Source organism: Phocoena sinus, chromosome X, assembly GCF_008692025.1.
Source record: "Phocoena sinus isolate mPhoSin1 chromosome X, mPhoSin1.pri, whole genome shotgun sequence".
Lineage (NCBI taxonomy): Eukaryota > Metazoa > Chordata > Mammalia > Artiodactyla > Phocoenidae > Phocoena > Phocoena sinus.
Genome location: NC_045784.1, coordinates 73,556,841 through 73,568,907, shown reverse-complemented (window position 1 = coordinate 73,568,907; position 12,067 = coordinate 73,556,841). Strand labels below are relative to the sequence as shown.

Genomic DNA, 12,067 nt, shown 5'->3' with positions numbered 1-12,067 from the left:
TTCAGTACTGTTAAAGAAACGATCATATATGTATTTTACTCATTCATTTTTCTTCAGTGTGCATTAATAAAAACGTGCCCTGAACTAAATCAAAGTGCCACTTAGTGGCAATACCTTAAGGTCTTTGAAAACGACCAATTTGAAAATGGTCTATTTTGTGTGTTCTGGAATAGTGTAGGAAGCATTCCAAATTAAAATACCCTAAATCAGGACTTATACTCTTCCCCAGTTATCTGACAGAGAGGGGGAGAAATGTTTGTTATGTAGGAAAAGAAAATTGCCAATGACACCATTACAAATAGGCCTTCCATTCTACAATACACTATGGAAATTTATCCATCAGGACATGAAGATGAATCTCTTTTCTCAAATAAGAATAGTATGTAGGAGTTTCCACTCGGACTTTTTCCTTGCACTTTTAACTTAAAGTGCTAGGAAGTCATGAGTCCTAAAGACAATCCTCTTTAGCCAAGTCTCCACTGGTACATCACTCATCTTCTTTGGGCATCTCTATAAGCTCTTCTGATCCATCTTTCACTCCCTCTCATGGCATCATTCTGCTCATATCCTACATCTCTTTTCTCTTACTGGATCTGTGTCTCATCTACCTTATTTTGTCTCTCTTGGGTCTCATTCCTACTTACAGCCCTCATCTTTCTTTTCACTGAACAGAAAAGTCATAGAAATAATGTTTACTTAAATACTAATTCACAATTTTATAAAATCATTCAGATGTTGGGAATGATTTAAAGTACACATATCTGTAAATAATGTTACCTCAAGTCATAAGGCATTCATTACAAGCATTATCATATTTTGTAGTTTTTTAACTATGTGATGATGAGGGCATTTTGCAACAAAATTTGGTAATGTTAATTAGTTTTTTTCCAGAAATTGTGAGGGTTTGTTTACTACCTAGAAACTTCAATATAGATGTTTCTAGTAGTTTTCTTCATCTTTATTTATAGATTGAATTCATAGAATATATTTCATAAATTTTTACAATTATATATTGCAACACTTGTAACACAATTATAGAAAATGCATGCAGTAAATAAATACTCATAAAGAAAAAAACACCATAGGAAGCACATGCATCATATCTCAAATATATTTCTTCTTACATTTTTAAGATTTCTCTATCACCTTTATATGTGCACATACACAAAAGCAATCTAAACTCCAAAAAAAGTTGGCATTGTAAATGCTGTGATAAGGATTAAATAAAACTTAACTGAATAAAAATAATAACCTAAAAACACATCATATAACAGGGTCCAAAAATAGTATAAGAACACTTGCCTCTGGATACAGAGAAATTTATCATTTTTTCCTTCAGTAAGTAGCTCTAATAAAAATTAAAGTTTCTATTTACAGAGGAAAGCATCAAAATCACATTAAAATACTAATCTTTTTTTTAATGAAAGTCATAGATTTTGCTCAAGAGTGTGTAAATTAATTATTAAAGAAGGTAGAATTTCCTATGTGTAATCATTGTTCCTCTTTAAGAGTGGGCATTTGTAAGAGAGAGAGAAGAGGGAAGGGGGAAAGGAGGAGAAGGAGGAGAAAAAGAAGATAAAGAGGGAGGAGGAGGACGAGGAGAGAAGATAGGTTTTCAGGTCTGCGATTGTTTAAATCTTTTCAAATGACAACAAATAAACTAGATGGCCCTCATCTGAAGTCCCTGGTAACCCTCTGAGTTTGTGTATTAGTAGAGTGCTTTGTGGTCAAAATAAAATTTCCTTTCTACTCTTAAAACCTATATTTGCTTATTTTATTGAGGGAGCAGTTATCCTTTGTGTTTTAAGGCCATCCATCTTCCTTAAGAAAACGTGATCTAATAAACCAGGTTTTTAAGCCCCAGATATGAATCAGGTAGGAGTTCTCATATGAACAGGTTTCTGTTTAATTGCTAGAACACAGGATAACACTGCTCAAAGGGAAAAAAAGAAAAACAAAAGGTTCCCTTGTAAGTTCTGTACCATTATCTGATTGTAGCAGTCAGCAACAGTTTGTCTACAAGTTGCCAGTATACTTCAACTATACATAGTAATTTGGATTTTACAACAGATGTGACAACTGAGTTAGTTTTGGTTCATAAACCCAGAGATCTTATGATCTAAAGTTACATTGTAAGAAAGTCTACCTCTGCAGAAGTTTTCTGCAAAATGATCAACAGCAGTGCTATTTTACAACGAAACCCTTTGCCCCCTTTAGCCTGGTGATGGTGGTTTGGCTTGTATGTTAATCACATCTGCCAAATGTGTACTTAGGATCCTAACAGATATTAACAGACTGCGGATGGAATAAATACTAAGACTAATTTACAGGTCTTTAAAAAAATCAAATCATCTTGAATATAGTTTACTTTTCTATTTTTAAAAAACTCAGAAACATTGAATAAAATTTGCTTATGGACATATGCAAATGGCTATTTGTTCTATAATGTACTTCTAAGCTGTGATATGAAGGAGGTACACTTACAACCAGAGAAGCTGGCCATCATCATTTATGGAATCCTCTCTTTGGGGGAATGGGATCCTTCCAACTGTTTGCCTGGGGGGAAGAGCTGAAAGCATCCTCTCTGGAAAACCTGCCAACTTTTACTCCGACCCCCAACCCGGTCCCAGCCCCAGCGTTCATGCCCCACATTGCCCTCTGCAGATGACCCAAAGGGACGATCCCAGGAAAGTGACATCTGTCATCGTTCTTTAAATAAAAAAGGCTCCATCGACTATCCTGTATCGTGTATGGGGAAGCTATGCGCAGCAGGCGTGAGCACTTGTCCTCACGCTCTCTCTCTCTTTCTGTCTGTCTCTCTCTCACACACACACCCAGACACACACACACCATCACCATCACCACCACCACACACCAACGCACTCTCACAACAAACACACAGGATGGGGAACGAATCACCCTCTGGGATGGATTCTAGACTTCCGACCCTCTGCATCCCCCAAATGCTGTGTTCTGGATTGCCAGCTTAGGAGCCCAGTTTACAGCTCAGCCAGCCCACTCATCCAGAAAGCCCTTGGTGTCCGTGTTCAGGAGAAAAACCTATCCGACCCGTACGGCCACAAAAGAGCAGGAAAGAAAACCAAATAGAGAAATTAACAAGTAACCACAAGCAGCCAGAAAGCCATGCAAGATATGGGAGAAAGGCTGGAAACTTTCAGTACAGGACCGCAAACTGAAGTTTGTGCGGGATTTTCTTAGACCCAAGCCCTGCCACTGAGCTCGGACTAGAAAGGACAGGCAATTAATGAGTCCTTCCAGTCCTCTTTCCTCACCGTCTTACACCGTAAAGAGTACAGCAAGCCAGTTAAGACTCACTCTGTTGGATGAGAATGAGACATGCAGAAGAGGGCAAAGGGGGAAGAGCGAGCCAAGAAACGAGTATCTCACCTGGCATTGGTGCAATCGGTGAACAAAGTTTCAAAGTCTTTCCTGGTGATGAGTTTGCAGCGGTTGACCCCGGGCTGGATGGCCCCCAGCCCGCGGAGGATCCGGACCTGCTCGACAGTACACACCACCGGAGATATGTCCAGTCTCTTCAGCTTGGTGTACACCGTATGCAACCCTCCCACCAGGTGCTTGAGAAAGAGATCAAAGACTTGCGGCAGGCAGATCAGTTCCTGGCCGTCCAACAGGAACGAAGCTACCTTCACCCCATGCATGTCGACCATCCTGCACTCGTTGGTGTTGGTGTTGCCGCTGCCTCCGCTGGCACTACCGACCCCGCCAGCCCCCGCGCTGCCGCTGTGGTTATTAGCCATGAAACTGTTGATCATATTGGGGGTGAGACGAGGAGGCTCTCCAGGAGTCGAGTACAGGGGTTCGGCCCGAAATAAGCCCCCCGCGACGCCTGTGCCGCTGGAAGTTGCAGAGATCACCGGAGGTGCGGAGACGGCCATGGTCATTCAGTCTCAAATCGTTGGTCTTCAGGCCTTCGCTTTCTTGCCCTGTCTCTTCTAGGTCTCCTCCTACTCTCTCCCTCACTCTGTCGCTCTCTCTCTGGCGCGCTTTCGCTTGCTCCCAACTGTTTGCAATTCTACAGTAGTTAGGCTCACGCTCACCCACCACCCAGCAAACCTTAAGCGGCCCAGACCAGTGGCGGCCCGAAACCCCACCCCCACCACACCCCCTCCTGAGACTGGCAGCGCCCCCGAGCCAATGGGTCCCAACCCCTCGGCTCCCGAGCGCGCCGAATGGTTGCCGCCCACGAGGAGGTGGAGACTCCTGGCCAGCCTCCCGACTACCTGAGGCAGCTCAGGGCCAGCGGGTGAATGGGGATGGAGCCCGAGAAGGGGGCGGTGTGGTGCTTCTGCTTCATGCCTAGCAGTCTGACGAGAGAACGTCCAATTATTACGCAGAGCTCTCAAAGTGGCCTAGGATACGAACTCCTCCCCTCTGCGCCCCAAGAGTGTCGAGGTGGGAACACAAAGGGGGATTCCAGACTGTGCCTCGCCCCAATCTGCTGCCACCCCGCACCCGGGTTCAGTCGAGGAAAGAGAGGTGGCAGCTCCAATTCCATTTGCACATTGCTTCCAAACTCTGCGGGAGCTAAGAAATGGCTTCGCCTAGCTTCCAAGAGGATGAGTCCAGTGAGTTCAGAAGTAAACAGTCAGCCTTTCTCCAGCCCATCTAGCGCGCTTGGTGTAAGTTCTCCCACATCCAGTGCACAGAGGAACTAGCGTCCAATATCGCACTCAAATCACAGTCGCGGGTTGCTAACCCGCTCCTATGCACTGACAATCAGCAGGCACAGCGAGCCTGTGAACACTTTGGAAACAGGCAGACTTGGTTTTGGGTGGCGGACGGACGCCTCTTTTTACGGAACTTCCGCCGCTATCCTGGAACAGACTCGGCTTTCTGTGTCGCCATCCCTTAGTTTCAGGATTGCCCTGTCCCATCCTCGGCTAAAATTGATAAGAAAAGTTCCTTTATGTCTCAAGACAGTCATTACAGAATATGAGAGAAGAGCCAGGGTTTGTGCTCTTTAATATTGCATTTTCTTCCCTTGTCTGTGGGCTTGGATGGTTCAGTGGTTAGAGCTCCACGTCCTAAGTGTAGCTCAAGATTCCTCCTTCCCCACTTGTCAAGTGCCCTCAAACGCACTGTAAGAGCTCATAATAAGCAAAATGTCTAGGCACGGTATGTTCCAGGGAAAAGGCATGGTGTTTTCCACACATCATATGGTGGTTAGATCACTAGCAAAGTTGTTTGAAGACTGCTTGTCGACCTTTCAATTCTTAGGTATTTCCTTTCCTGTGCTCCTCTCCTCTAGAGGCTGTTATCCAGAAAGTGAAATCCATGCTTTTGCTTCCTTACAAAAGGTTATCAATGATATAGCTAAGATGTCTCCAATACTCTTACAGAATGTAAATAATTTTAGCAACTTACCGAATTTTACTCAGATCTCCTTGTACTTAGCAGTATCAAAGAGTAGGAATAAGTGGGCTTCTTTTCCCTCCCTTAGTAAGACATAAATGTCCTAAATTGGATTTTTCAGCCTCTCTCTTCAACATCTTTTCTCCTTTTATCATTTCATCAACCAAGTAGTAAGAACTATCCTTTAAGTCACTTTAAAGTTTCAATTTTTAATTGTATGGAGTCAAAATGCTAAGAAGTTATGATGATAGTTGCTTTTGGAATAATGGTGAAAAGTGGCTCTAACATAATGGACTGTAATGGGTGCAGCCACAAAAGGCATTGAATTGTTCTTGCTAGTTTGCTACTGTTGTGGAAAGAAAATAAGAAGGAACAAAAAAGGACAATTGAGAAAGATTATCAGAAAGATTATCAGATTATTATGAAAAGTAGAGATTTTCAGAAAAGAATAGGAAAGCACTAATAGAAATGTTGGTATTTACCAGGTTTTTTAAAGATAAATCCCAAATTGTGTTCAACAAGTGTTTTGACAGAAATGTCTATTAAGCTGTGTGCTGAAATAACTCAACTTTGATAACTGAGTGTGATTGAAATTTCGAGATGAATAAGTTTGACTTTAAAAGGGAAGGTTTTGGGTGTTTTTTTTTTTTTTGTTAGAAATTTCTCTAACTGCATTAAAAATCCTAAGGTCAAGCTGTGCTCCCTGTGTATTGCTACACTCACATTATCAAATCCTTTTTATTCACAGAGTGGTTTGGAGTTTTCAGGAATGGGATGTTGCACAGATGTTTCAATATTTCAAATTTAAGAAATTCTGATATGTAAAAAGGAAAGGTAGAACATTCAGGCTGCAATCACTATTTGTAATATCGAAAAACAAAAGTTGTTTTCAATAACAAAAAGTTACTTTTTGTTATTGAAAACAACTTTTGAAAAGGCTCAAACTAGATATGTCATATATTTAATGTGATCTATCAGATATGTAGTAATATTTTAATTATTACCAGAGATTAAAGTTCAAATTCTAGTAGAAATACTAGAGACTAAAATTGATCATTGAATGAATGGTTAAAGTCCCTTGGAAGCTTGAAATACACAAAAGACCATTGGCTTCATTATTTGAATTCCCTCCCATTTGCAGCCTTCTAGAAAATAAACTTGGTAATTTTCATAAGGGATACTTGTAACTTAAAGATTTAGTCATTTAGATCTAATAGACCAGGTGTTTTCTCCTTGGGTTTTCTTGATATTTTGATTACTTTATTTCTATTATGCTATTTCTTCTCTTATTATTATCTAGGCTTTGAGATTGAGACAAATTCCACATGGAGAATTTGCTTTTATCCCTTTCTGACTTTAACGTCTCCCATAAACCAAACAGATTTCTAAATAAGTCTGGGTTTCTACAAGGCCCAAGGAAGCCTTGCACATCAACACCCTATAAGTTGGATCTGCATGAAGCAATATAAAATCATAAAGGCTGCAGTAAACAGAGTACCCTTGGGAGATGACTCTTTATGGAGAGAGGCACTAAACTAAAACTACGTAAATACGTAGTTTGCGTATTTCCTGTGCAAATTTCCTGTGCAAATGCGTAGTTCCTGTGCATTCCAGGAACTCCAGAAAATAAGAACAAAATTAATGCAGATATCATATCTCACCAGAACAAGAAGTTCTAGATGCCACTATTCCAGTGGAATGATTTGGGGCCTAAGTGTAGCCTCTCATACACTGAAATGCTATAATCTTCTGTGATTTAATTAGCAATTTACATTTACTCCTAATTCATGCTCAATTTGGAGGGGGAGGGTGCTCATTTGTGACTTTAGGCAAAACATTCTACTTTGTTCCACATTGTCAGTGAAAGCAGATACCATTTTCATTAAAAATAAATAAATATATTGTCAGTCTTATGCAGGATTACGAAATATCCAGAACCATTTGAAGGGGGTGGTTTTTAGAACGGGCATTCAAGCAAAACCCAAGGTAATGAATGGTATTATTTGAAACCCTCAGATGACTGAGGTTGCAGCCTCTAATATGGCCTCTAATCAGAACCTCTCAAGAGCCCTCTAAGGTTCATTTTCAGACAAACAATAAAAGGAAGTTGATTGGGCAAGGCAATAAATGTGAAATTAAAGCATTCATATAATCAAGAGTTTAACAGGCTAAAGCCTATAGATATACCCCACTCAATGGAATATATGGTTTCCTAGGAAACTGGCTATAAAATGACCTTCTATAATATAAATTCTTTTTTCTCATTCAGTTCAACATTAAATTAAAGATGAGTTCCAAGGGAGGCAAAGATGGAGAAGGGGGTCCACTGGAGCGAGAAAACAACTGGCCAAAACTGAAGGAGTAACAGTTAAAAATCAGATGCTTAAAGAAAAAATGAACATTTGCTAACTGAAATATAAAAAGAAATTCTCAAAGCACCTCAGAAAGTATAAGCACTTGCCAACTTTCAACGTATCATACCCCTAACTGCACTGTTCTATGGGAGAAGGAGATGTGTCAACTTTAAAGTCCATCTCTGTCTCCATATGTATTGTTCCCCTTTAAATCTTAGACTTTTGACTGTTCAAATTCAAGCCATTCTAACTTCAGCTGGACGCCCACTGCTACTTAATATCCTTTTATTCATTTTGTTGACTCCCTGTTAAATTCCCTGCAGCAGCAACTCCAACCCTTTTCTACTCTGCAAGTCACCCTCCCCCTCCCTCTCATCAGCTATTGCCTCCTACTTCTCTATGATTTTACCACAAAGTTATTCAAAAGGAGCTCCCTCCACCTCCCTTTTCCCCTAAAAAGCTTTGTCCATATTCCCTCTTATCTTCTACTTCTTCCCTCATCTCTCAGAAAATAAAAAGTCTTCTCTACTCCCTTCACTGATGTTCATGACCCCTCTTACCTCCAAGTCACTGTCTACCAAATTTATCTCCATCGTTCTCTTTGGCATCTCCAATCTCTTCCTCTCTACTTGATCTTTTCTTTCCCCCTTTTACTATTATTAAAAATATTCAAGGCTAGGAATCCTTTAGACAGACAGACAAAAACTTTCCTCAACCCTAACCAGTGGTTCTCAGAGTGTGGTCTGTGGACCACTCTGACATTACCTGAGTACTTGAGAGAAATGCAAATTGTTAGGCCTGACCCAAGAACGACTGAATGTGAAACTCTGAGAGTGAGGCCCAGCAACCCGCATTGTAACAAACCCTGGTGATTCCAATGCCTGCAAAACTTTGAGACCGGGCTTCCCTGGTGGCGCAGTGGTTGAGAGTCCGCCTGCCGATGCAGGGGACATGGGTTCATGCCCTGGTCCGAGAGGGTCCCACATGCCGCGGAGCGGCTGGGCCCATGAGCCATGGCCGCTGAGCCTGCGTGTCCGGAGCCTGTGCTCCGCAACGGGAGAGGCCACAACAGTGAGAGGCCCGCGTAGCGCAAAAAGAAAAAAAAATGTATCTGCACATTCCAAACTATTGAGAAATGTTCAGCATGTCCAAAAGTTGCCTTAAATTCAACCAATGAAGAGGAATACTTTATGAAAATGAACATAAACTCAAGATGTCCCATTATAGTAGGAGTAATTGTATTTGTTGGTACTTTACAGTTCACTGTTTTATTCATTGTTTGGTGCTTAATTAGAACTCTACAATACAGCAATCCCTCCACAACCTTAAGATCCCTTCAGACCAAATCTTAGTTATTCCTCTCTAAGAAAGCAGTCTAGCCTAGTGATAAGGGAGTGGAATCTGCAGCCAGACTTCCTGGGTCCAAATTCTGGCTCCACAAGTTAGTAAACTGGGTGATCTCGGGCAAATTAGCCTTGCTTTGCCTCAGTTCCCTGATTTGTAAAATTGGAACAATAATAATAGTACTTTCCCATAGAATTTTGTGAGATTGCAAGAGTTAATATATACAGCAAATTTAAAGTGCTTAGAATAGTGATTGTCACAGAGTGCTATTCCTCCTATTAACTATTATAATTTATCTTTAAACATTTTTTTCAAAATTTCAGTTTCAGTATATACAAATTATGACTCCCCAAACTGGGAAGAATTAGAAAAGTTAGGGAGAGGGGAATGCGGACAAGTAGTAATAGAAAAGGGAAATGAGTAGGAGACAAACTATACATTTCTGCAGTGCAATCAGGGGGACATAAAAGAAGCAGAGGGAAAGCAACCCAGGCCTTAGAATTATATTCAGGCATCTGAGAAGCAGGGAATCGAGATACAGGCAAGAAGATCTGACAGCATGTTTGGTAGGAAGAAGAGTTGAAACAAATTAATTCTAAATGGGGTCATTTTTAAAGGATTCCCCCAAAGATTTTTTTCATCTAGAACTTCCAGGGGTCTATGCTTCTCTGAGATCTGCAGCTTGAGAAAAAAGAAACTGAGTCATAACACCTGAAAGACTGTGAGCATTTGAATGGTAGACTAGACAACGAGGAGCACTGTTACCATCTATTAGTGTGCACACAACCAGCATTAAAGTGAAACAAGGTGATAAGCCTCTCCTTGAAACCTCAAGTGGGGAGAGGAGAAAGAAGGAAATCCTGAGCAGTTTCTTATGAGCAAAGTATGACAAATGACACTAATTGGGCAGTCCTCTGTATTGGTCATTTATAATGTGAAAAAAGCCCTTGTAAGTCCATCTTTTAATGTGCCAGAGTCATCGTCTCAGTTTAATGCATTTAAAATCCATTTATAAGGGCTTCTGGGTGCACTCATGGGGTCAATGCTTCTAAATCTGGATGGCTAAAGTTGTAAGCTCATCAAATATGACCTCTATTAAAGACATTTTGAGGAACCTTGCCCTCACAGTTGGAGAAGGACCTATCTGCTCCACTTCTTGCCTACTTTAACCACTTATCAGTGATTTCGAATGATGTCAGAAGAGATGATGGTAGCACTACACATGCATTCAGGATAAAGTACACTTGTTGCTTGATTTTCATTTATGGTAAGGAATTTTAAAAATATATATTCTCCAGGAACACATTATATAAAAAAGAGACCTACTTATATCCTTCATCTGGCTGTTGATTGGGCCTCATCTTGTCCATTTATCCTTCAACTACTTAGTTTTAATGGGTCCTATGCATAAAAATAAACAAGAAGACTTAGCTGGTGCTGTACTCCTCCATGCTGTCTGGATTCCAGAATTCTACTGATTTCATAGTCATAACAGAATGATCAGTTTTGTCTGTGAAGCTACACTCACACATTAGTGTTCCTGAATTCCCATTTCCACCATTTCTTCTCACAGACAACTTAACCCAACCTTAAGACTGCCAGGTTGCAGGCAAAGGAGAGAGGAGACATACTTGTCAGAGAACTTTTACTTATAATCCTGCTTCTCCTCAATCCATTTCCATTATTGCAATCATCTTCATCAAGTGCATAAATCTACTTGTATAAACAAAAAAGCTACACATATGCCTTGTCCCTAAAAGAACTCAATTCTCAGTTAATTTTCAAGTTAAATGTAGTACATGGAATATTGTTTAATATCTTAACTTGCCAGTGCTAAAGTAGAATTGATAATATTGACAGTGGACAGGAAAGCCAAGGAGACCCTGAAGTACATACACTATATTCTTCATTAGAAATTTCTATAAATGCAAACATGTTCTAAGTTTCTGTGAACAGTAATTTATGTAGGTTATAAGAGATATGGAAAAACTAACAGGAAATAGGCTTCCAGAAAGAAAGTTTTTCAAATAATGGAAACCCGAACAGTATACCTTTACAATTAAGTGAGTTACATCCCCCAAAACAAGCAGAGAAAAATGTAGGAAAGGGAGGCTGTAATTCTCCTCCCCCCTTTCACCAACTAGAAAGCTGATTTCTCCTTTGCTTACAATTAGAGTCACCCGTTTTCTGTTTTGAAAAATGATTATGAAAATAATTTCCTGTCAGAACTAAAAAGAAAACTATGGCTTGTGGTGTGGAATTCAGTTGATAGTATTGGGAGCAGTTTCACTATAGTTTTGGCTTTACTAATATTACTGAATCAAACTCAGTTTAATGGAAACCTTAAAGTAGGAGAAATACTGTCTTGCACTGTAAGTTAAAAAAGCTCCCTGCTCTCTCCAATGACCTACACCAAATAGAATAATTTGCTTTTAAAAATTCATTTATATATACAATATTAGGTTGAGCCAAAATACCAAGCCAAGGGACTACTTGGGGCCTATGGCATGGTAGAAGAACAATTATTAGAGTAGCACCGCTAAGTGATGGAACTTGTTTCCACTATGAACTCACCTTTTCTAGACACCCTGCTTATCTTCTCCTGTTCCCCAGCCTCGCCCCAGTGAATCATCACATTTTATTCTCACTACTCTCCTACAAGTCAAACTGTTATAGTCAATATCCTCAAAGCCTGCATTTCTCTTCCATGCATGCCTTCAAGCCTTTGTATATGCTGTTACTCTGCCTAAAATTATCTCGCTCAGCTTATGAAAATCTGTCTTCCAAAGTACTTGGTCAGTTTTAAAGCCTTCCCTGACTGCCACAGGCAGAGGTGACAATACCTTCTCCGAAAACCTATAGAACACATTTCCATCATAAAAATTTCTTACATTTTATTCAAGATCAACATTTAGACAGCAAATATTTGTTGCATTCCTACTGTACACAAGATATTCTATTAGGCATTGTGCAGG

At 40.3% G+C, this 12,067-nt stretch overlaps 1 protein-coding gene across 2 annotated transcripts in view; it reads right to left on the bottom strand.

Moving 5' to 3' along the window:
- Window positions 1-4,078, bottom strand: part of DACH2 (dachshund family transcription factor 2) — a 654,283-nt gene extending 650,205 nt beyond the window's left edge. For both annotated transcript variants that reach the window (XM_032619764.1, XM_032619765.1), the window contains exon 1: window positions 3,409-4,078. In XM_032619764.1, coding sequence (XP_032475655.1) covers window positions 3,409-3,923 — 515 coding nt within the window. In that variant the 5' untranslated portion in view covers window positions 3,924-4,078. The remainder of the gene's footprint in view (window positions 1-3,408) is intronic.
- Between the last annotated feature and the right edge of the window lie 7,989 nt (window positions 4,079-12,067).